This window comes from Prionailurus viverrinus, chromosome X, assembly GCF_022837055.1.
Source record: "Prionailurus viverrinus isolate Anna chromosome X, UM_Priviv_1.0, whole genome shotgun sequence".
NCBI classification, from domain to species: Eukaryota; Metazoa; Chordata; class Mammalia; order Carnivora; family Felidae; genus Prionailurus; species Prionailurus viverrinus.
The window spans coordinates 117,900,862-117,926,985 of record NC_062579.1 but is presented as its reverse complement, the minus strand read 5'-3'; the positions used below and the strand labels follow the sequence as shown (position 1 = coordinate 117,926,985).

The 26,124-nt window shown below is 42.1% G+C and overlaps 1 protein-coding gene and 1 long non-coding RNA gene across 2 annotated transcripts; both read right to left on the bottom strand.

Annotated features, from left to right (window-relative positions):
• Window positions 1-22,779: 22,779 nt before the first annotated feature.
• Window positions 22,780-24,196, bottom strand: LOC125157759 (melanoma-associated antigen 9-like; the record flags this gene model as incomplete). Its single annotated transcript, XM_047844720.1, has 2 exons — window positions 22,780-23,042; window positions 23,160-24,196. A coding segment is annotated over one exon (924 nt), but the record flags the coding sequence as incomplete, so codon positions are not given.
• Window positions 24,197-24,457: 261 nt separating this feature from the next.
• On the bottom strand, window positions 24,458-25,776 carry LOC125157760 (uncharacterized). Its single transcript, XR_007149066.1, has 3 exons — window positions 25,714-25,776; window positions 24,763-24,865; window positions 24,458-24,604 (listed from the first exon to the last, which is right to left on the bottom strand). It is a non-coding gene; the product is annotated as an uncharacterized LOC125157760 (long non-coding RNA).
• Window positions 25,777-26,124: the final 348 nt, after the last annotated feature.

The window sequence follows — 26,124 nt, the reverse complement described above, 5'->3', positions numbered from 1 at the left end:
GAGGGCATTATAAATTCTAGCTAGACTGAGAAGCACCAGTTTCATGAATAGTGGAGAAAGGCATATTAGCTTGACCTAATGGATATATAGAAAGTTTTAGCCAAAAATTAAAGACCACAGATTTTTCTCTTCATAAAGTATTTACACCCCCCCCAAAGATTGTGGTCTAGTCTATAATGAAAACTTAACATATTATAAAGCATTAGATATCATTCAGACTGATCTGTTACCACTGCAAAATTAGATAAGAAAGTAATAAAAAAGATAAACGACCATGCATTTAGAAATTATTTAAAAACACACTTCTAAATAACTTAGGATTTAAATCAGAAGTCATGATGGAAATGTAGCAATACCTAGAATTTAATGATAATGAAAGCAGCATATATGAAGCTTTCAAGATACAACCAAGGCAATGTTTTCCTTTTTAGCAAAACTGTGAGGTATAATTCACATACAATAAACTGCACATTTTTAAAGTATCACCACAAGATAATGAGCATATCTATCACACTCAAAAGTTTCCTTGTGCCCCTTCATAGTTCCTCTGTCACTAATTCCTTCCCCTTCTCTAATCCCAGGCAACCCCTGATATAATTTCTGCCACTATATATTAGTTTGCATCTTATAAGATTTTATACAGATGTAATTTAGGGTGACCAACCATTTATATTTGCCTGAGGCTATGGAGTTTCCCAGGATGTCAGATTTTCAGTCATACTAACAAGTATGTAATTGTGTATCATTGTGGTGTATTTTGCTTTTTCCTAATGACCGATGATGTTCATTTTTTTCATATGCTTGTTTGTGATCTGTATATCTTCTTTGATGAAGTGTCTGTTGAAATAGCCCGTTTTTAATGGCATGTTTGTTTTGTTATTGTGGAGTTTTGAGAGTTATTTATACAACCCAGTTAAAATCCTTAATGAGTGGAGTTTTGAGAGTTATTTATACAATCAAGTTAAAGTCCTTAATGAGATATGTGATTTGCAATGAATTTCTCCCTGTATGTGCCTTTAATTTATTCAGTGTTTTTTTAAGAACAGAAATTTTAATTTTTATAAAGTCTAATTATAATTTTGTACTTTGATGGATCATGGTTTTAGTGTCTTGTCTAAAAAATCTGTAGATCATAAATATTTTCTTTTAAAAGTTTTATTGTTTGAGGTTTACATTTTGGATCTATCTATTTAGAGATAATTTTGATGCATGGCAGGGTGGTTCTGATGCATGGCAAGGGAAACAAAAGCAAAAAATAAACTATTGAGATTACACCAAAATAACAAGCTTTTGCACTGAATAAAACCATCAACAAAATGAAAAGGCAACCTAGTGAATGGGAAAAGATATTTGCAAATGATATATCCAATAAAGGGAGTGATATTCAAAATATATGAAGAACTCATACAACTCAACACTGACAAAAAAATAAATCCAATTGAACAATGGACAGAGGATCTGAATAAACATATTTTTTCCAAAAAAGACATACAGATGGCTATCATACACTTTTTATTTGTGCTTTTCTCTATATGTATATTTCAATAAGAAATTTATATTAAAATTGTCAATGAAAATATTAGCAAGGATATCAAATAAAATGAATTCTCATAAACTCAAAGTACAAACATAAATTATAACCACTTTGGGAAACAATGTAACAAGCTACATGTCAATCAACTAACTGTATAATGGATGAATTATTTGAGATATAGTTGCATAATAGAGTACTGCATACCAATGAAGCAAGGAAATTAGAGCTACATTGAAAATATGGATAAATCTCACAAATACAATATTTAATGAAGCAACCTGAATATTACAGACTGAAAACAGAGTGTATACTTTATAGTTTTATGTCTATAAAGGTTCAAATCTAGGTTGCCCAAATTCTGCTTCTGTTTATGAGGTAGAAAGTCAAAAGAGAACATCACACTCACTTGAAAAATGAGAATAACGCAGATAGTCTATAAAGTCAAAACTTTTCTCAAACTATTTAGAGTCGGTGTTACAAGGCAATCAAGAGAATTAAATTCCAAAGGATGTTGATCTCCTCCAAAGAGAGAAAGAACACATGAACTCTTTCACATTTGGAAGAGCATAGGAATAAGGGCATAAAAGAATCATGTAAGAAGAAATAAGGTAAACTTGAGATATCACAACACACATCTGAGAAAGACAAAAATTATTTAAAAAATACTGGCATTATTAAGTGCTACCAAGGATGAAGAAAAAGTTACACTTTCATACATAAGTATTGGAAATATAAAATGATACATCCCCTGTGAAAAGTGATTTGGTAATTTCTTTTAAACATACATTTACCATATGAGTCAGCAAAGCCACTCCTAGGAGAAATAAAAAAACTTAACATCTACATATGAATATTTATATCAGTTCCATTCATATTTGCCAAAATCTGTAAACAACCCAAATGTCCTTCCATGAGTGAGTGGATAAACTGTGGTGTGTCCGTACAATGGATTGCTACTGGAAAATAAAAATGAATGAACTATTGATAGACACAACTTGGATGAACCTCAAAGGCATTTTCCTGAGTAAAAGTGCTTCAAAAAGTTACTTTATTTTTCCATTTATATAACATTGATGAAAAGACAAAGATACAGTGATAGAAGATGGTGGAGTAGTTGTCAAAATTAGGTGTGAGAGGAGGGTAAGACTATAAAAGAGCAGCACTTGGGAGTTTGTGTCTCCATGTTTGTATGTATGTGTTGGAAGACAGTTATAGAACTATTTTAAATCTTGATTATGATTGTGGTTACATGAATTTATATATGGGTTTTAACTTTACACCAAAATAAAGAAATAATTTTATTATTTAAACATTTTAAAATATTAAAAGAAATTAAAAAGTTGGAAAAACTACATTGATAGCAGAAAAATTATTTCATTAGAAGAAAATTATTATAAACAGGAATATTAAATATAATTACATAAGGATACTTCAAGAGGGTATAACAATATTAAGTGTGCATGCACCTAAAAGCAGAGCTTCAAAATACATGAAACAAAAACTGATAAAACTGAAAGGACAAATAGCCAAATCTAAAATTATATTTGGACAAATATAATTGTAGTATAATAAAAATAATGCTTCTCTCTGAGTAAATTATAGAAAAAGTGGATAGAAAGGATACTGAAGAACCCAAACAGCACTCTGAAACAACTTTATCTAACTGGCATTTACAGAACACTCTACACAATAGAAGAGTATACATTATTTTCAAGTACACATGGAATATTCACCAAGATAATCCATAAAACAACCCTTAACAAATGTAAAAGAATTTAAATCCTGCAAAGTATATTCTCAAAGATTGTAACAAGAGATGAAGAAGGGCATTATATCATAATTAAGGGGTCTATCCATCAAGAAGAGCTAACAATTGTGTTTATGCCCCAACTTGAGAGCACCCAAATATATAAATCAATTAATCACAAACATAAGCAGAGTTATTGATAATAATACCATTGTTGCAGGAGACTTTAATACTCTACTGACAGCAATTGGACAGATCATCTAAGGAGAAAATCAACAAGGAAACAAAGGCTCTGAATGACACATCAGACCAGACGGACTTAACAGATATATTCAGAACATTTCATCCTAAAGCAGCAGAATACACATTCTTCTTGAGTGCATATGGAACATTTTCCAGAACAGTTCACATACTGGATCACAAATCAGCTCTCAACAGGTATAAAAAGATTGAAATCATAATGGAATAAAGAATACCAAAAGGGATATTTGCAAATTCCCAAAATATTTTGAGACTGGACAACACATTTTGACTAGCTCATGTTTAAAAAGAAATTCTTGAGGGTAATTTAAAAGTACTTTGAAATAAATGAAAATAAAAATACAATATTAGATTTGTGGGATTCAGCTAAAGCAGTGCTTAGAGAGAAACTTATGTCATTAAATGCTTATATTAGAAATCAAGACAGAATTCAAATAATAATCTAAGCTTCCACTTTAAAAGGTGTAAAAAGAAAAGTAAATTAAATTCTAGGCAACAGAACAATGGGAATTATATAGATAAAAGCATAAATCAATGAAATTGAAATTAAGAAACAATAAATAATATCAATGGGCACAAAAGCTGTTTCTATGAAAAGGTCAGAGAAACTGAAATACCTACTGATACTGAAAATGTTGTTGATAAACAATGGTTTTGGATACTGTTAAAGTATAAGAAACTGTAGATCTAGAGTGAGGAATATATAATATGTGAGTTTTCAGGAAGGGTAAAAATGACAGAACACATATTGTAATCATATAAATAAATGTCTTATGATATAGTAGTAATGTGCAATTGTTTAGAAGCTTGGAATAGCCAACAAAGCATTTAGATCTTCACCAAATACATATAAAGGGACAGGTGCTAATATGCAGAAATAAGGAAAAGTTAATATTTTGAAAGAGGAAAATCTAGGTTAAATATGAAAAAGTGTTGGTAAAAAAAAGTTATTGGTAAAGATACTGGTGCTTATTATTTCCATTTTTTTTGGTAGAATGTGAATCTATACTTTTAAAAGGGAAAAATAAAAATATGAGATTATTCCATTGTGAATAAACTATGTGCACAATTTTTATAACTGAAATGTATAGAAATATCACTGGATCAAAATTATTTGGTAAAAATCAGGGATTGATGAGTTGTTTTTTTTTTGTTTTGTTTTGTTTTTTTGGGGGGACAGAGAGAGACAGAGCATGAACGGGGGAGGGGCAGAGAGAGAGGGAGACACAGAATCGGAAGCAGGCTCCAGGCTCTGAGCCATCAGCCCAGAGCCTGACGCGGGGCTCGAACTCACGGACCGCGAGATCGTGACCGGGCTGAAGTCGGACGCTTAACCGAGTGCGCCACCCAGGCGCCCCAGGGATTGATGAGTTTTAAAAAGAACAAAGAACAAATGATGCAGTAGTAAGAAAATTCCTGAAGCACAAGAATAACATGGAATCATATCAAAATCAGAGAAACCATTCATGAATTTGTTAGGACATGATATGAATGAAAACAGCTAAATGGAAAAATCGTCAATGCAGAAAAGGAGTATGTGAGATATAGCTAACAACAAAGCACATATTATCTACAGTACAATAGTGTTAATAAAAATCGTGAATCACTGTTCTTATTATATGGTGTTCAATTTGTAAAATATAATAATATGCTAACTTAGAAGCTATGCATTGAATAATTGTTAAAGAAAATATGGGTTACTTTTATAATATACTGCATAATTCTTATGAAAATCGGCGTTTTTAAAAAGTAGATTTTCACTCATGACTCAGAATTAATGGATTAATGACTAGAAAACATTTTATTTTTTTAATCTTTATTTTTGAGAGACAGAGAGAGAGAGCACGAGCAGGGGAAAGGCAGAGAGAGAGAGGGAGACACAGACTCTGAAGCAGGCTCCAGGCTCTGAGCTGTCAGCACAGAGCCCGACACAGGACTTGAACCCACAGACATCAAGATCATGACCTGAGCTGAAGTCAGGCACCCAACCAACTGAGCCACCCAGGCGTCCCTAGAAAACTTTTTAAATAACAGTTTGTTATGGGCTGTTACAAGAGACATATAAATGACTTTTGACAAGAGACATATAAACAGCACTCAATAATGCAAGTAATTGTGGTAATTACTTCTGCCAATATTGCCTATATACAATCCTGCCTATAGATATTACATCTGATATCATGTCATTGAGAATATCACTTAAATATAATTTCCCTTTTATAATACGCTAGTTTTTCTAGAGAAATGGTATTTTAAAAAGATATAGATTCTTTTTAAAAAAAAATGTTGATTTATTTATTTTAAGAAATAACGTGTGAGTAGGAGATGGGCAGAGAGAGAGGGAGAGAGAGAGAATCCCAAGCAGGCTCCACGCTGTTAGTGCAGAGCTGGATGCAGGTTTCAATCTCATGAACCATGAGATCATGACCTAGCCAAAATCAAGAGTCAGATGCTTAACTGACTGATCCACCCAGGCACTAGGTAAATGATATATATCCTTACCTGTGAAGCACTGGATTTGAAAGTCTGAGAGAAATTAAAAGATCACACATAGCCTACTTAATTGGATTTCAAAGTTTCTTTATAGTTACATAACCAGCAAGTGAGCTAGGGGCTGGAAAGAATCCAGCAAGAGGTTGATCAATATTCAAATGAAACATCTAGATAATGAGTGTTTGTTTTTGGTCTAAATCACATTTTAAAATATTTGCAGTATTTTATTATGATAACGGTAATTTTTGTGTGCCTTAGAAGTGTTTGAAAAATTGAAGGCATAAACAAGAGAATTAAAAATGTGTTATATTTCCACAAGCAAGAGAAAAACATTGTTGCTATTTTGTTGTATATACTCCCACTTTGTATGTATGTCTATATTAACATATATATGTGTCTCAGTCTTTCAATCTAGATTAAATTGAAATACTGGGACATATGTCATATGCAGATAATTCAGGTTTTAAATCTGTATTATAAGATTTCTGATTCTGCCATGATGGAGTAACAGGGACCAAATTTACACAGCTACCTGAAACAACCACAACAAAAAGGCAAAATACACAAAACAATGATTTTTAATTTATTTGACATTAGGCAAACGACAACAGTGCTATCTGAGAGATGAAAAACAAGTGAGATGAGTCCTATGATTGCCCAAGCTTATTGCCTAGAGAGAGATTGAAGACCATAGAGTACAGTGGAGAAGCTTGGCCATTTACTTGAGTTGAGGAGGTGGAGCTGGCAGTCTGGGGATGCTAGGTGGCTAGAGCTTGCAAGACAAATTTTCAGAGAGTAGAAAGCTCCATAGAGAAATCTCTAGGGATTACGTAGGTCTGGGAAGTATTCTTGCTGCCATTTGTCAGAGTGGAAAACCTCATAATTCATAGGGCTCAGTAAGAATACACAGAATGGTTTTGCCTTAGAAATGAAGAAATACTAGCCATAGTCTAAACATTGCCTTTATCTCAACTAACAAAGTTTTAAAGCAAGACCCAAAAGGAGCATACTGTTTCTAAGTAATTTGTGTCCCAGAATAAAGCTCATGAATATTTATTTATAGAAACACAAAAATGGGGTGTCTGGGTGGCTCAGGCCCATTGAGCATCTGACTTCAGCTCAGGTCATGATCTCATCGTTCATGAGTTTCAGACCAACATAGGGCTTGCTGCTGTCAGTGCAGAGCCCACTCCAGACCCTCTGTCCTCCTCTCTCTCCCCTACTCACACTCCCTCTTTCAAAAATAAATAAGCATAAAAAAAAGAAACAAAAAATATCCAGCACTTAACAAGGTAAAATTCAAAATGTCTGACATACAATTAAAATTATTAACAATTCAAAGAAGAAAGAAAGTAAGATCAACAATGAGGAGAAAAATAAATCAAAACTGACCTAGAAATGAGACAGATAATAGAGTTAGTAGACAAGGACATTGAAGCAGTATTATATATAACTGTGTTTTGAATGTTCAAAAGATGAAAGGAAAGGTTGAACGTGTTAAATACAGACATGGAATATACAAAAAAAAAAAAGACCCCAAGTAAACTTTGAGATATAAAATCTACAACGTTTATTTGAAAAAATATACCAGTTTGGGTCAATGTAGATTTGAGATGTAAGAAGAAAGATTTAGTGAACTTGAGGATATAGCAATAAAACTTTCCAGAAACACACAGAGAGAAAACAATGCTGAAAACATTGGTGAGTTGTGAGGCAATGAATAAAGCATTGGTGAATGGGAAGGCATATATTTGGAGACACCAAAAGAGAGTGAAATGGGAGGATAGAAATATTTGAATGAAAACCACCAAAATTGGATGAAAACTATATAAAGCCACAGATTCAAAAAGCTAAAAGAATGCCAGAAATAAGAAGGATGAAGAAAACTATACCATGGCCCATAATAATCAAATTACTTAAAATTAGTACTAAGGAGAAAATATTAAAAATACACAGAGATAAAAGACACTTTACTACAGAGGAACTTATAAGCCTAAGTGTATATTTCTTGTCAAAAACGATAAAAACAAGCCAGGAGGAATTAAGATGGCAGAGTAGTATTGATGAAACCTTGGGGTGTTGGGGGGTTCATGGGGTCCAGAGCTGATGGCCATGAAAGAATTCTTTAAAATGTCTTTGGTACAAAAATGTGATTTTATTAAAGCACAGGGACAGTACCCATGGGCAGGAAGAGCTGCACTGAGATTGTAATGGGTAACTGATTATATACCCTCAGGTTAGGACAGGGTCAGGGATAGAATAAGTCTCTAAGGTATTTTGGAAGCTAGGTTTCCAAGACTTTGAGGGGCTAGCTGTTGCTAAGGAAACTCCACTTATTACTCTTTAATAAAACCCTAGTCATGACATCCTTCAGATGTATATGGGGGATCCATAAGTTTAGAGTATCATTGCCAGCATATATCTTGGGGCAATTGAGATAAAGGTAGTAGACTTACAGGATCCTCAAGGTTGGGATAATGTTAAGCTAAGGTTCTCTTTTGCCCCTAGCAAAGTGTCATCATTGAGGCAGCTGAATGACCGGTTTCAAAGACTTGTCAATGGGCTGCTGGCAGTAAGGGAATTTAATTTTTCATTTGCCTTAGTTTCCCACATTACCATGGCAAGCACTTAAGCCTTTGTTCTTGGGTAGTCAGGAGTGTCTGAGGAATATCACATATATTCCACCAGAGGGTGGCATTGTGTCAGCCTGTATTTTGCCCTCAACTTGCCCCACACTCCTTCATCAGTATGGGGACCCAGAGGCTGTCTCGTCCCTGAAATACAGCTAGATCAACATCAAACCATTTTAAATGCCTAGGAAGTTGATTTGAGGATTACCACAACAATCTGCATAATTGGGCAAAAGATCTTGGCAAGTATGCAGTGTGGAGAGGCGAATTGGGGAGGAGGAAAGCTTCAATGCCAGGGAGAGTGGGGAGCTATTTTCATGGAGAGAGGAGAGAGAAAGAGAAGGGGGGAGAGAGTGCAGGGCATTGGGATTGCACAAGAAAAGCACTCCACTTGAAAGTAGCTGGAGAGAGAGAAAGAGTAAAAACACTCACAGGAGACTGGACAAGAAACTGTTACCCAAAACCATTAATGGGGAAAAAGAAGAGGATTTCAATAACACCAGTATTTTATAAACAGCGGAGGGCAGTCAGAAGTTTCAGAGCACAGTGCCTGGTGGTGCTCTGGTGAGGAAGCAGGGCAAATACCCAGGAGGGTGCAGCATGGTCTAAGGGGTCCCTGTGTCACACAGGGAGAAGTGGTTCCCCTCTTTGTAGTGCATTTGGTAGAGACTATCCAGCCTCTCTGCAGGCAAAAGTCTCAGATAGCTGCCATGTTTACTGGTATAGGAACAAAGACACCCAATGAGGGTAGCAAACCCTAGTGCCAGCTGTGTGTTGCAATTTACCATAAACTTTGAGCCTCTGATGCTTTGTAGTCACACAAACGTTTTCTGGGACAAGTTGGTACCTGGCCATTCATTGTTCAGTGAGACCCTCCCCCAGAGGATCAGTGTGGGTCCAAGCTCCAGGGGTCTCTTAAGTGTGGGATTTTAAAACACAGTCCCATCTGAGATAAAACTCTGGAGGGAGGTGTTGCCTGGCAGTCAGACAGCTTGGACACAGACAGGATAAAGGTGGGGAGTAGACAGAAGCCTGAGACAAAGGAGGGAAGATTGCTCGCACATCTGTGGTGGCACGAAATTCCCAATCTGAAGATTAGAGAGCAGGGTGAGCCCATTTTCCTACTAGCACACCTATACTGATAGACCCCAGTGAGCTAAGAAGTGCCATGAAGTGGAGAATGGAGCTGTTACACCAAGCCCCACCAGGCACATCTTTAGTAGGGCAAGTCAGCCTGAGAAACAGAGCAGCAGTCTCCTCCACCAGAGGACCAGCACAAATCCCTTCCACCCATTTAGTCTATGGATCATAGTGTGCAGCAAAGTTTCAGTTATAGGGGAAACTGGATTTAGCTTCATTTGGGTTTCTTTTTCTTTGTTCATTAGTTTTTAATTTTATTTGCTTCTGTTTGTGTTCAAATTGTTTTTTTTCCTTCTTTTGTTTTATTTTCTTTCTTGGATACAGAAATAGCTAAATTTTTTATTCTATTTTAGTATTTTTTTAATTGTTAATTTCTTGGATTTTTTTTTCATTTCTCTTTTTTCTCTTTTCTATCAAGCTTCTCTTAACAAGCAGACCCAAACATACATAGAGTCTAGCTTCCTTTGTTTGATTTTTTGTTCTTTTTTTAATTTTTAGTTTTATTTTATTAATGTTTTTCTTCCTCCAAAATGAAAGATGGAGGAATTCACCTCAAAAGAAAGAAAAGGAATAAATGATGGTCAGAGATTTTATCAACACAAATATAGGTGAGATATCTGAACTAGAATCTAAAACCACAATTAAAAGAATACTAGCTGGGATTGAAAAAAACATAGAAGACACCCTTTCTGCAGAGATAAAATAACTAAAATCTAGTCAGGCTGAAATTTAAAATGCTATAACCAAGATGCAATCTTGAATGGATGCCATGATGGTGAGGATGGACAAACAAGAGCAGAAAATTAGTGATATAGAAGATAGAATTATGGAAAATAATGAAGCTGAAAAGAAGAGGGAAACAAAGGCAAAAGATTATGATACAAGACTTACAGAAAACAACGAGTTATAAAAGAGGAATAACACTTGTATTATAGGAATCTCAGAAGATGAAGAGAGAGAAAAGGGGGCAGAAGTTTTGTGTTAACAAATTATAGCTGAAAAGTCTCTCTCATCTAGAGAAGGACACACACATCAAAATCCAAGAAGCACAGAGAACTCCCATTAAATTAAAAAAAAATATCATCACCAAGGCATATCAATATTATAGTCAAATTCACAAAATACACAGATAAGGAAAGAATCATGAAATCAGCAAGGGAAAAAAGTCCTTCACCTACAAGGGACGACAAATCAGGTTCACAGCAGATCTTTCCAAAGAAACTTAGCAGGCCAGAAAGGAGTGGCAGGGTATATTCAATGTGATGAATGGGAAAAATATGCAGCCAAGAATTATTTATCCAGCAAGATAGAAGGAGTCATTCAAATAGAAAGAGAGATAAGGAGTATCCCAGACAAACAAAAACTTAAGGATTCTTGCAAGAAATTTTAAGGGGGACACTTTGGAGAAAAAACAAAACAAAGCAAAACAAGACCAAAGCAATAAAGACCAGAAGACCAGAGACATCAACAGAAACACCAACTCTACAGGCAACACAATGGCACTAAGTTCATATCTTTCAATAATCACTGTGAATGCTCTAATCAAAAGACATAGGATATAAGAATAGATAAAAAAAAAACAAGATCCTTCTATATGCTGCCTATAAAAGACTCTATTTTAGACACCTGCAGATTCAAACTGAGTGGATGGAAAACCGTCTAATATGTTAATTGACATCAAAAAAAGGGAAGGGGAAAAAAAGTTAAAAGGGGGGGAGCCAAACCATAAAAGACTCTTAAAAACTGAGAATAAACTGAAGGTTGATGAGGGGGTGGGAGGGAGGGGAAAGTGGGTGATGGGTATTGAGGAGGGCACCTGTTGGGATGAGCACTGGGTGTTGTATGGAAACCAATTTGACAATAAGCTTCATATTAAAAAAATAAAAATAAAATAAAATGGATAAATCTGGAAAAATATATAACAAAGACTGTAACAAGAGATGAAGAAGGGCATTATAACATAATTAAGGGGTCTTTCCACCAAGAACATCTAACAATTGCAAATATTTATGCCCCCAATTGCAAATATTTATGCCCCCAAGTTGAAAGAAACCAAATATGTAAATCAATTAATCACGAACATAAAAAAACTCATTGATAATAACACAATAATAGCAGGTGGCTTTAATACCCCACTTACAACAACGTACAGATCATCTAAGCAGAAAATCAACAAGGATGCAATGGCTTTGAATGACCCACTGGACCAGATGGACTTACAGATATATTCAGAACATTCTATTCTAAAGCAGCAGAATACACATTCTTTTTGAGTGCACACAGAACATTCTCCAGGATAGGTCACATACTGGGACACAAATCAGACCTTAACAAGTATAAACAGATTGAGATCATACCATGCATATTTTCACACCACAGTGCTATGAAAGTTGAAATCAACCACCAGAAAAAGTTTGGAAAGATTACAAACACTTGTATTGACTATTAAAGAACTTGAATATTAAAGAACATCCTACTGAAGAATGAATGGGTTAACCAAGAAATTAAAGAGGAAATAAATAAGTACATGGAATCCAATGAAAATGAAAACACAACAGTCCAATACCTTTGGGATGCAGCAAAGGCAGGCATAAGAGGGAAGTATATTGCAATCCAGGCCTTCCTAAAGAAGGAAGAAATGTCTCAATTGCAGAGCCTAACCTTATACCTAATGGAGCTGGAAAAAGAACGGCAAATGAAGCCCAAAAACAGTAGAGGAATAATAAAGATTAGAGCATAAATCAAGAATATTGAAATGAGAAAAAAGTAGAATAGGTAAACAAACTAGGAGGTGGCTCTTTGAAAGAATTAACAAAATTGATAAACCCCTAGCCAGACTTATTAAAAAGAAAAAGGAGAGGACTCAAATAAATAAAATCACAAATGAAAGAGGAGAGATCACAACCAACACCACAAAAATACGTATAAGAGAATATTATGAGTATATGGTAATATATGCTAACAAATTGAGCAATCTTGAAGAAATGAATAAATTCCTAGAAACATACAAACTACCAAAATTGAAACAGGAAGAAATAGAAAACTTGAACAGACTCATAACCAGCAAAGAAATTGAATCAGTAATCAAAAAACTCCAAAGAAGAGTCCAGGGCCAGATGGCTTCCCAGGAGAATTCCACCAAACATGTAAAGAAGAGTTAATACCTATTCTTTTGAAAATGTTCCAAAAATAGAAATGGAAGGAAAACTTCCATACTCTTTCTATGAGGCCAGCATTACTTGCATTCCAAAAGCAGGCAAAGATCCCACTAAAAAAAAGAGAATTACAGATCAATTTCCTTGATAAACATGGATGCAAAAAGTCTCAACAAGATACTAGCAAATCCAATCCAAAAATACATTAAAATAATTGTTCACCACCATCAAGTGAGATTTATTCCTGAGTTGCAGGGGTGGTTCAATATCCACAAATCAATCAACGTCATAAACCACATTAATAAAAGAAAGGATAAGAATCACCTGATCCTCTCAACAGATGCAGTAAAAACATTTGACATAACACAGCATTTTTTCTAGATAAAAACCCTCAAGAATGTAGGGATAGAAGGAACATACGTCAACATCATAAAGGTCATATATGAAAGACCCACAACTAATATCATCCTCAATGAAGAAAAACTGAGAGCTTTCCCCTTCAGGTCAGGAACATAACAGAGATGTCCATTCTCACTACTGTTGTTCAACATAGTACTGGAAGTCCTAGCCTCAGCAATCAGACAACAAAAAGCAATAAAAGGCATATAAATTGGCAAAGAAGAAGTCAAACTTTCACTCTTCACAGGTGACATGATACTCTACATGGAGAACCCAAAATATTCCAGCAAAAAAACTGTTAGAACTAATGTATGAATTCAACAAAACAGCACGATATAAAATCAATGTACATTAATCAGTTGCATTTCTATACACCAATAATGAAGCAGAAGAAAGAGAAATCAAGGAATTAATACCATTTACAATTGCAACAAGAACAATAAGATACCTAGGAATAAACATAACCAACGGGATAAAGGTCTGTACACTGAGAGCTATAGAAATCTTATGAAATAAATTGAAAATTTTTACAGAGCAAGAACAATCCTAAAATTTGTATGGAACCATAAAAGACCCTGAATAGACAAAGTAATGTTGAAAAAGAAAACCAAAGCTGGAGGCCTCACAATTTTGGACTTCAAGCTATATTACAAAGCTGTAATCATTAAGACAGTATGGTAGTGCACACAAACATACACATATATCAATGTAACAGAATAAAGAACCCAGGAATGGACCAACAACTATATAGTTAGCTAATCTTCAATAAAGCAGGAAAGAATATTGAATGGAGGAAAGACAGTCTCTTCAACAAGTGGTGTTGGGAAAACTGGACAGAAACAAGCAGAAGAATGAAACTGGACTACTTTCTTACACCATACACAAAAATAAATTAATTAAAAATGGATGAAAGACCTACATGTAAGACAGGAAATCATCAAAATCCTAGAGGAGAAAAGAGGAAGCAACCTTTTTGATTTCAGCTGCAACTTCTTACTAGACATGTCTCTGGAGGCAAAGGAAACAAAAGCAAACATGAACTATTGGGGCCTCATCAAGACAAAATTATTCTGGGCAGCAAAGGAAACAATTAACAAAACTAAAAGGTAACCAATGGAATGGGAGAAGGTATTTGCAAATGAAATATCTGATAAAGAGTTAGTATCCAAAATCTATAAAGAACTTATCCAACTCAATACCCAAGAAAACCAAATAATCCATTGAAGAAATGAGAAGACATGAATAGACACTTTTCTAAAGAAGACATCTACATGGCTAACAGACACATGAAAAGATGCTCAACATCACTCATCATCAAGGAAATACTAATCAAAATACAATGAGATATCACCTCACACCTGCCAGAATGGCTAACATTAACAATGCAGGAAACAACAGATGTTGGTGAGGATATGGAGAATGGAGAACACTTTTGCACTGTTGGTGGGGACACAAACTGGTGCAACCAGTCTGGAAAACAGTATGGAGGTTCCTCAAAAAAATTAAAACTAGAACTACCCTATGACCCAGCAATTGCAGTACTAGGTATTTATCCAAAGGATACAAAAATGCAGATTCCAATGGGGTATTTGCACCCCAATGTTTATAGTAGTACTTACTATAAACAAAAGCCAAATTATGGAAAGAGCCCAAGCATCCATCGACTGATGAATGTATAAAGATGTGATATAAATATACAATGGAATATTACTCAGTGATTAATAAGAATGAAACTTCACCATTCACAACAACATGGATGGAACAGAGCATATTATGCTAAGTGAAATAAGTCAGTCGAAGAAAGACAAATATATGATTTCATTCATATGTGGAATTTAAGAAACACAACAGATGAACATGGGATAAGGTAAGGAAAAATAAGATAAAAACAGAGAGGGAGGCAAACTATAAGAGACACTTAAATATAGAGAAAAAACTGGGGGTTTCTAGAGGGGAGATTGGGGGGGGATGGGCTAAATGGGTGACGGGTATTAAGGAGGGCACTTATTGGGCTGGACACTGGGTGTTATATGTAAGTGATGAATCACTAAATTCTACTCCTGAATCCAATACTACAGTATATGTTAGCTAACTTGAATTTATATTTTAAAAAAGTAAAAAATAAATACAAAAATATCCCCTCCCATTATTACTCTGCAAATATTTTTATGAGCAATTATTGAATTTTATCAATATTTTCTTCATTTGTTGAGACATTCATGTTATTTTCTCCTTTTGTCTTATAATGAACAGAACATATTAATAAGTCTGAATATCTTGATTAATAGATTTTCTAAAATTAAAACTACTTTGTATTCTGTGAATAAATCTAAATGGTCATAATATGTCTTTAAAAACAATGAAAGCAAGAGGAGAGTGGAACAATGTATTTAATGTAATAAAATTTAAACTGTCAACCTAGAATTCTATATGCAGTAAAAATATATTGGAAAAACAATGGTGAGATAAAGGTTCAGAAATACAAAACCTTAAAGACTAATCATTAAGAGACATTCACTACAAGAAATGTTAAAGAATGTTTAAAAGAAATGTTAAACTCCGCTGGGCAGTCAGCAAGAGATGGCAGAGAAATTTAAATCTACACAAAAGAATGACGAGTATCAGGAATTGAAACTTCATGGGTAAACATAAAGATGATTTTCTTATTTATGTAAATGTCTTTGAGAGATAATTGACTGTTTTAATAACAGTGTATGGTGGAGTTTTAACATGCAGCAGTAAAATTGTATGCCAACCACAGAGGAAAGACTAAAAGGAGAGAAATGGTAGTATACTGTTGGTTTTTATGTGTTTAACTATTCTGAGATCCAGGGGGTATGGTCAGTTGTTTTACTTTTTGTACCAAAAGCCTAGCACAGTGACCAGGCAAGTACACATATAACAGGCATTTAAACTGAGCTCATCATTTAAATGTGAACACAATGTGGCTGAAAGGGCTGCTGTGAGCCCCAGATCCAAAATTTGCTTCTTTGTTCTGTATAGAATAAAGAACTCTTATAGGAACCACTTCCCTGTGTTCTTAAAAGGAATTAAATTACACAGCTCTAACAGATTTTTGTTGAGAGTAGAGAATCTGAACACCAGTCAGGGGGACTGTGTGCCCCGTTGTGAACAGAGACAACAGGTAAAAGCAAAATAAACCAAACTCCCCATTCTTGTTGAGGACATTCGAACATGATTTAATAATAATTTCAAAAGAAGGAAGCACAAGTGAAAAGATAGAGAGGGCTTATGGTGCTGACAGGCTACCAAGTCAAGGGAGGGACCTCTTTCCCAGAGGAGAGTCTGAAGCAGACCCAGACCTGGGAAGATAGAGACAGGGATTGGTGTCAGCAGGAGAAAAGAGCCTGTGCAAAATCCTAAGAGGGGTGCTGGATTGGAGGGAGAATAACCACTCCTGTGCTGAGAATGGAGAAACATGGGTACGTAGGAGGAAGTGTGTGCCTTATGTGTATCTAGTTCAGGATAGTGGTCAATGAGGACTTAGGTAAACAAGAAAGGGGATAGTTAGGTGTGCTGGGGATGCAGAGGTTGGGAGGCCACAAGTTGTTGGCAGTGCTGGAAAGCCAGGCATCAAAACTAGCTTTCAGTGTATTGGACAGAACGTAGTCCACATCTATACACCTGTGCAGGAACATAAGGAAGTCTATTCCTGAGAAATAGTCTTCTAGCACAGAACATTCCCAGCTGGGCTGGGGAAGGGTAGGGAAGCCTAGTGTTCTGTGGCTGGGTGACAGGACCCACTGCCCTAAGGGGGAAGAAAGGGTGCTGAGTGGATAGGACTGGGTTCATAGTCCTCATTTCCACCACACTACTCTACCTTGCTCACATTTGTGGAGTGGATTTGTGTGGAAGGTTTCAGTTGCAGTCAAAGGTTTCACCTAAAATTTTGACAACCATAGTCTACCAGTTAGATACAGAACGCATCAAGGAGATTTTCCAGTGAGATACAGGACATATAGGATGGATTCATGGAATCCTAGCCTCCTGGGCTCAAAGTTGCCCCTAGCTGCTTGCTCTGTGTCATGAGTAACTTTAGTTACTGCAGAGCTGCCAGCTGCCTGAAACAAGGTTAGCAGAGGTAAGTGTTGAGTATTGGTGGATGCATGCTCAGCCTTGACAAGGATGCCAGGAGCAGAGTATAAAAAAGTAACCCAAAAGGCATATATTATGCCTGTACTCAACCAGAAATCCACCTATCAGAGGAATTTTTCCATGTTTCCTTTAAAAAAAGTATACATGTATATATGAAACATATGTATACATTGATATATATGTATATATATCCAGTTGATAGAGGGGGCCATTCATCAACTCAAAAGGTGGAGCCTGCCCCCTGCCTGAGCCTTCCACTTCCATAGATGAAACCCATAGTTCTCCAACTGCTCATGTAACTTCAGAATTCCCATGGGAAACTATGGGAATAGTTCCTTCCTTCCGAGGAAACGTGGTCGGTCTGTCACAAGGTTTCCCCAGCCCATTCATGTTCCTTGTCCTGCATTGGGGCCCACACCTCCTCATCAGTTGAACAAGAAAAAGTGCCATCTTTACAGCTTTTCCATCCACCTTGCAAACATCTGCACCTTGGGCCAGTCCTGTATCCCAGACAGAATCTGATGGCAACACAGGCCAGTCATCATGGCCACAGGACATCCGCTCCTTCTATGCCAAGGCCTCAGAAGCCCTGGAAGGCAGTCCGAGCCAGGGACACCATTTGGACAACGTTCAAGTGTGTCCATGCCCAGCCCTTTATCTGCAGAGTCTGAGATGATTAGTCCCAGGGCTTTCTCCTTCTGATTTCGCCCTCCTTGCCACTGCACACTTCCTTCCACTGCTCTTGGATGTTCCTGGCCCTTCTCAGCCATCATTCCTCGGCTCACTAACCCCTCACTCACATAGCCCCGCCCTTTATGTGGGGTTGCACTGCACCCAGAGGGAAAGTCCCCAGCCTCCAGCAGGCATCCTGACAGCTTCCAGCCCCAGGACCCTGGCAAGGATGCACTAGATAATGCTATAATGCTAGAGTAATCCAGAGATGTCGCTCACCTGAATGACGCAGGGAGCCAAGTGTACTCTTCCTGACAGAGGTAGGGGGACTCTAAGGCAGCGGGGTGTCTGGCATGGTGCTGGTCCATTCATCCAATAGACCTGCCCTGTCAGACCACCCTGAAACTTCCAGCTAGTGATAATGATTCAGAGATTTCCCCAGCCTGTTCATGTTCTTTGTCCCAGGTCCCTCTACCTCCCCACCTTCTCTCCTTCTGGCCCCTTTGCCCCTAAGCTAGACTCTAGAGTCAGAGCCCCAACTGCCAGCCTGCCTGGGGGTTCCCTGGACTTTGTTTTGTACTCCTTTTCTCTCATGGACTGTGGCAATCGCTTTCCGCTGGATGTTCTCAATGCCCCTCACTAGCTGAGGGTGTCCTGTCTGGTTCCCTCCCCCGGCTCCTGGTCACTCTGGCCAAATCCTTCTTTCTCAAAGTAAAGGGGAAATATCTTGTTGGTATTGCACAATCTCAAATCATTTGCAATTTTTATGAGAATACAGATCTGTATAGCATTTTTGGAATAAAATTTCAGACGTATTTATAAAATGTTAAACTGTCCACACCCTTTCCACTTTAACCCGATGTCTATGTTAGTATGTATATGTCATTAGAAAACAATGTTTTCTAATGTTTACCCAGCCATTCGTATTCAAAGATGTTGTTTTCAGTTCATTAATCATAGGACACAGAGAAAACCACTTACATCTCCACCAGGAAAAAAAAAATGTTTATGTTATTAATTGTGGTATATACATACTTTAACACTCCAGGGAGTAGTTTCAAAAGTGAGGTGGATCTATATGTGCTGTCACGGGAATATCCTGCGTCCATTTTATTAAGTAACAAAAGCTAGTGGCAGAACAATATGTCCACTCTTACCTATTACGTTGAAGAAAAACGATATATTCTGACAGCATACTATTGAAAACCGTAGTCACCTTTAAATAACACACACTAGATTGTTAGTCGTGGGGACTTCTGAGGAGAAGGCTGAACTGTGGAAGATCTTTGAAAAGGGAACGTTGTGACTTACCTGTATTTTTAGAGTTTTTTGGAAGCGGGAAGATATGCACTACTACCTTTGTACTTGAAATTTCCATGTAAGTCTAACAACAGAAAAGCAGCCATGTCAAAGTAACTGCTAACTGATGCAACAGACAAACCCTGACACTTGAAGGGCTAGCACAACAAAAGTGCATGCTGGTGCACGTAAATTCTGATACAGTTTGGCAGGGGCCCTCCGCTTTTCCTAGACCCTGGAGAGCCAGGTTGCTTTCATCTTGTGGCTCCCCTATCTCAACATGGGGTGGCCATGGTGAATCAAGGGAGACAGCAAGGAGCTGACATACTGACATACTGACATACTGGCTCTGAGATGCCTGGATGTGACGAACGATGCTTCTGCTCACGTCTCCGTGGCAAAGGTCATCACGTGACCCTTCCCAACTACAAGTGGACTGGAAATGCAGGGTCCCCTGTGTCCAGGAAGGAAAGCAAAGACAAGGTATGGATGAGCATTGAAATTTCTCCCACATATCGCTACACAGTAGGTGCTCAACCAAAGGCAACTATCATAATTTGTTAGGACAACCGACTTTATTGCTCGGAGGAGTAATCTGAGGTGAGATTTGCCTTGGTTTTCTTTGAATTTTCAAGTGCCTACCACATGACAGATACTTTCAAATAGAGAACCACATCTGATGTTAAGAGGATCCTGTACCTCTCAGCAGGAAGTGTTCACCTTCTTCACTCAATAGTACTTTTCTGCATTGCCTGCAGAAAATCCCTGCATTGCCATCTGTAATCACAATAGGCGAGGATTTCCTCCTTCTTTTTGAAACATGGGTAAAGTCTGAACCTGTGAGTCTCTGCTACCCTCCACGTGACTAAACTTGCCTGAACGCCTTACCTGCACAGGTGCCATTAGGCTCACTGGCCGCCAGGGCTTTTCCGTGGGGCAGGTACCAGACAAGAGGCAGTGGGAGGATGGTTCTTTCTTTCTGGTTCAATTTGGCCTAATATGTCCACCGAGGAACCATTTTTTACCACCCAGGAGCATTCCAGGGATTTTAGGAATTTGACTTCAGTGGATGTTTGCTCATCTACCACTTGTGATGAAGCATTACTATCTGACCACCTAAATCAGCTCCTTCATCTGAATATGTGTTCCGTTCCCAGCTTCAAATAAGAAAATCATTGAAGTCCTACTGCAAACACCGGGGTGGCTTCAAATATCCGCTGTGTAACATCGGGGTTAATCCCCAAGTCCCTGTAGGTTATAGGTGCAATGAGACATTCCTCACAGCCCATTGGGAAAACAGAGAGTGTATGGAAGACTCCCTGGGGAGGGATGAACAGATGTCTTAAGGTCACAGTCCACGTCCCGCTTCCCATCAAAAGGGCTTTAGCTGTCAGAGGGGTGGGAGGGTAAGCTCCAGGAGAGCCAGGGAACCTGGGCAGGGAGGAGGCATGCTCTGTGTCATGGGAGGGCATGAAGCCCTTGTGCAGCCAGGAGAGGAGGCGGTGGCGATGAGCTGGCCAGCAGGCCAGGTTCCAGAGTTGGACAGGAGGGCACATGTGGGAAGACCAGGGGCTGTCATGGGGGAAAGTGTTGGGACTGGAAAGAAACGGCGGCACCTAACAGAGTCTGCTCTGGACAAGACTCGGAAAATCCCCAAGTTGTGTTTGACTCTTCTTGTCACCTTTCTTCCTTAGGCCTGTTTTTACTACCTGGGCCTCGGGGTCCTACTTTATGTCACCTGGGAAACACCATGGGAGCGAGAAGAGAAACGTAGGAGTCAGACGGTCGGCCACAGGCTGGGGTGGGTGGGAACAGCGTGGGCTCTCCATGAATTCAGACCAGGGGTCCGGTTTCTGCCCTGTCACTTACTAGCCGTGTGATCCTGGGAAAACGACCAAGCCCTGTGGGACTCAGGTTCTTCATCTGTGAAGTAAGTGGGTTTCATAAGCCCCATCTTGCAGGACTGCAGGGATGTATGTGATGTATGGAAAGCACCTCGCACTGTGCCGGGCACATATCGGAACTGTGATGAATGGCAGTTGTTTCTAATGTTGTTTTGATCCCAGACCCTTCTACTCTCTCCTCTGGGATATTTTTTGTTTTCCAGGTCATGCTAGAGAATATGCAGCTCAACAGAACATGGAACAGCTAATAAGCCAAAGAGGGTGCTTCATAAATAAAACTCAGTCCATTTTCTTTTTTTAATTTTTAAAACATGTTTTATTTATTTTTGAGAGAGAGGGACAGAGCACGAGCAGGGGAGGGACAGAGAGGAAGGAGACACAGAAACTGAAGCAGGCTCCAGGCTCTGAGCTGTCATCAGATGCTTAACCGACTGAGCCGCCCAGGGTCCCCACAGTCCATTTTCTAAATAGGGGATATACGTGGGATATATGAGAATATGTGTGGAATGTAGGCGTGGGGGAGTCGTCCCAGCTGGATACAGCAGAAAGCTGCTAGAATTTGAATCAAAGACCAACTTCCTCCCTCCTTCCACATGCTCTTCCATCCAAACCACTACTTTCATTCATTTCTCCCACACCAAAACCTAGATCTGGCTTGCAGCTGTCTAAGGACACTGAAGATAATCAAATGAAAACATCTTTATAATGCACTTGGTTCTGGTTTTCCATGGCCAGGAACAACAGTGTCCGTCTAGAGCCTTCTGGGCTCGACTTTAGAGGAATATTATTGCATTTCTCCAGAAATCCTTGCAGATGATGGGTAGAAAACACCTAGTCCGTGCACTGTGCTCAACTACACCGGGACAAGAGTGCAGGACACTTTCACTTCCTGACCCAGGAGGAGATTTCTTTGGTTTGTCCATGATCCAAAAGGAACTTCTCAGAGCAATTATCTACTTGAGATTTTGCTCACACCCCTAAGGGACACCATCTGTGGGCCTGGCCACTGTCAACATCCAGTTTCATTGTGATCAGCTGCACAGAAGGCATCACACTGACCAGAGACACCAAGCCAGCCTGGCTCAGGATGTCTCCATTGTAGGGCTCCCCCTGGAGCCACACTGCCTCACCCTCCTTTGATTTGTTCTGCTCCTCTTAGGGGACCCTTCCCTGCCTTCCCACTGGGACTGTCGCTGCTAGACAGTCACCTATGGGTGGGACGTGTCCTGCCTCTCCTAGTGTCCTCACTGCCAACACAGGGCCCTTCCGAGCGTGAGCAGAGCTCAGCGAATGTCCGGCCACAAATGTCCCAGTGAGCTGGGGACCTCTGCTCAGATCGAGTGTCTCCTCCTTTCTTGGAGACCCAAGCAAAGGCAGGCACACATCTCTATGTCCCTTGTCCAGAATGACAGATGACAAGGGACAAGAAGCAAGAACGAACATCTTTTATTTCTCCATGTCCTGAAACCATCCGTTTACTGCCAGGGTCTTCACGTTTGCAAGACATCCCTGTCTGTGCCCAGCCCAGGCACCGCGATTCCCTTCTGGATCCCGAACGAGGACGGAAGGGTTCCCAGCTCGTTGCACCAAACGGCACAACTCTGACTCTTGAACACCTGTGGCGTGGGTGCCGCTCCCACACTGAGCCCGAAGCTCACGAAACCTTCTATGACAAGGAACGACATCTGAAAACTTCCTCGAGGAAACAAAGATCGATTTCCGAGGCCACGTAGACAGAGAACAAGAACCCACCCAAACGTGCGCTTGGCCCCGCTTTCCCCCAAGCCGCCCTGGCCCTCCACTACTCACAACGCCCAGCGCCCGCTCTGCTCGCACTCGCAGGGGAGAAGTGGCCTGGCTGCGTGTCCCGCAGGAGAAGCTGCTCGACCCCAGGTGGGAACGGGCCCGGCTGCCCCTCGGGCTCAGGCCCGCTCTTCCTCATGGCTCACAGCGTCTTCGGACAGACACGGAGACCCGGGCTGCCTGCTGTTGACCGCCAGGATGTGCTGCAGCACTTGCACGCCGCTGGTTTCTGCGTGGGCCCTGGGACCCCACAGGAACTCGTAGCGTGCGGGCTCGCTGCCGGGCACCTGCCGGTACTCCAGGTACCCTTCCTGCACCCAGACTTCGGTCAGCAGCTCCCTGGGCTCCCCATAGAATACGTGCTCCCTGCCGGCATACACCCCCATGACCCCCAGCGCTTCCCACACCGCCTCCTCAGGGGCACGGTCGTCCTCCAGGAGGATCACCCATAGGACCAGCACCAGGAGGCTGGTCTTGGGCATGCCGTCCCTACCACTCGGCGTCCCATCGCAGCTGAGGCCCAGGATGCTGACCAGGACGTAGGAGCGCTCGCGGGGGTCCACTTCCTTCACGTCGACTCCAAAGACCAGCTGCAGATACTCGCAGGCTCGGCGGAAGATCACGGGGAAGCGGTCCTGGTCATCTTGGCTAACCGCCGCCAGCATCTCCGCCCGTGTGGTCGGCTGCTTGGTGCGATACTTGAGGAGCAGAAGCAGCACCAGGCCGGCCACCTTCACGCAGAGCGCATCTGGGAGCGAGGCCTGGGCCCCTGCCGGGGCCCCCCAGGTGCTCGACCCCTCCTCATCGGGGCTGCTGGAGCCCTGGTGGGACTGGCTCCCCGAAGCGCCTGCCATGGCACTGGGGGAGGGGCAGGAGCTCCGAGGGCTCTGGGGAGGAATCGGGGACCCGGCAGCAGCAGACCCCTCCTCCAGGGGGACCAGAATGAGGACAGAGCAGGAGGAGGACAGGGAGGAAGGAGAGGAGGAGGAGGAGGAGGAGGGAGATGGGTATCCCCCCTCCTCCTCCTCCTCTGCTTTCTCCTCCTCCAACTCCTCCTCTTCCTCCGACTCCACCTCCTCCACCTCCAACTCCAACTCCTCCTCTTCCAACTCCTCTTCCTCCGACTCCACCTCCTCCACCTCAACCTCCACCTCCAAATCCACTTCTTCCACCTCCTCCTCCTCCGCCTTCTCCTCCTTCAACTCCACCTCCTCCACCTCGTCCTCCTCCTCCAAATCCACCTCGTCCTCCTCCTCCAAATCCACCTCCTCCACCTCCTCCACCTCCTCCTTCTTCAACTCCACCTCCTCCTTCTTCAACTCCACCTCCTCCACCTCCCTGTCCTCAGGCTCTGGCAGCGGTGCATCCCATGGCAGCGGGACCTCTCTTGGCTCCTCCTTCAGCTTGCAGAACACACTGCTCTCACCCAGGGGCATGATGGTCGCCAGACCCTGAAGACAGAAGAGGGGTGGCTCCTCAGGGGGAGGCCCAGCCCACCCAGACCCCGAGCTCCCAGGCCTGAGAGCGGGGCCGCGTGGGGGTTGGGGGCCGAGGGGTCCCCTCTGGGGTGGGATGGGCGAGCCCCCGGCCCCACGCGCGGGGCACGCACCTCGCCTGGACAACCGACTGGCACGCGGCCGCGCCTCCTCTGCTCTGTGACCTCAGGACTCCTGCCTCAGACCAAGGCCTCAACTGCAGAGCTCGCAGAGCCCCTGGAAGAGGGAGGGAGGGGGGGAGGGAGGGGGCGCCTCAGGGTCTCAGGGTGGGTGCAGACCGCGAGCATCGTCCCGGGCCCCCACCCCCCCACTGCGGCCAGGAGATTCTGGCCAGGACTCTGGGCGGCCCCGCCCCGGGAGCCCCCACCCCCCCACCCCCCATCCAGCCTGGGCCTGCCCCTTCTGGGCCTCCGCTGACAGCCAGAGCGGACCCGAGCGGCAGGGCAGGCCTGGGCCCTAGGCAGGTGTCCTGGGCTGCGAGGCAGCGCCTCCTCTCTCCCCTGCACCCCGGCCAGGGCCCGGGATCCTGCCTCGGCTGACCGGGGTCCAGCCCCGCACACCAAGGCCCTCCCCTCGCCCAGACCCACCGCGGGGGCGGCTTTCCGAGGGCGGCCCCGGGGCTGGGGTCCAAGGGGCCTCCGGCCGTCCTCCCGCAGGGCTCTCCCGGGGAGCCCCGGGCCCGCTGCCTCCCACCACAACCCTCACGGCCCGGCGAGGTCCGGGCCAAGGCGGCTGGCGTCGCACGAGGCGACCAAGTCCGGGGAGGCCCGGGGCCGATGGCGGGGGGCTCACGTGGCTTCCTTGGGGGTCCCTCAGCCCTATCCTCTCGTCCCCATCCGGACTCCCTGGGCGGCCTGGGCCTCGGGCTCTGCCGCCTGACGCCGGCTCCTCGCGCGCAACCAGCTCTCAGTCGGGCTGGGACCCAGAGCCCGAGTCCGCCCACGCCTCACGCCCTGGTCACAGTCGTCGTGGTCGCGCCGCCCTGCGGCCTCCACCGCCGCCCCCACCGCCGGACTCATTCCCCTCTGGGTCCCGGCCCCCTCGCTCCTCCCTCTGGGCCTCACCTCGAAGCCCACGAGGCTCTGCGCCCTTCCCGCGCCTGACTGGATTCGAGGCGCGGCTGGAAGACGCCGACGCCGACGCGACGCCGACGCCGAGGCCCAGGCCCCCTCGCCCCGCCCCGCCCCGCCAGTCTCTTGAGACCCGGATGCGGAAGTCCAGACACCCCGCGGGGCCTCATTCCCACTAGGGGCTTCCCTCGGCTGCCGCTAGGGGTCGCCTTCCGGGCCGGGGCCTGCGTTCTGGGGGCCAGAGTCCCTCCCTCGGTGTTCCCTCCGTGGCCTCCTGCACCCCGGGGACGGCCTGTGTGCGTGGCCACTGACGATGGGAACTCGTGCCCCTCAGACCGCGGTCTGAAGGTCTCTGGGATGCACCGCCCAGGCTCAGTGACTGGGCGCCGGCCACCTCTGGCCGCC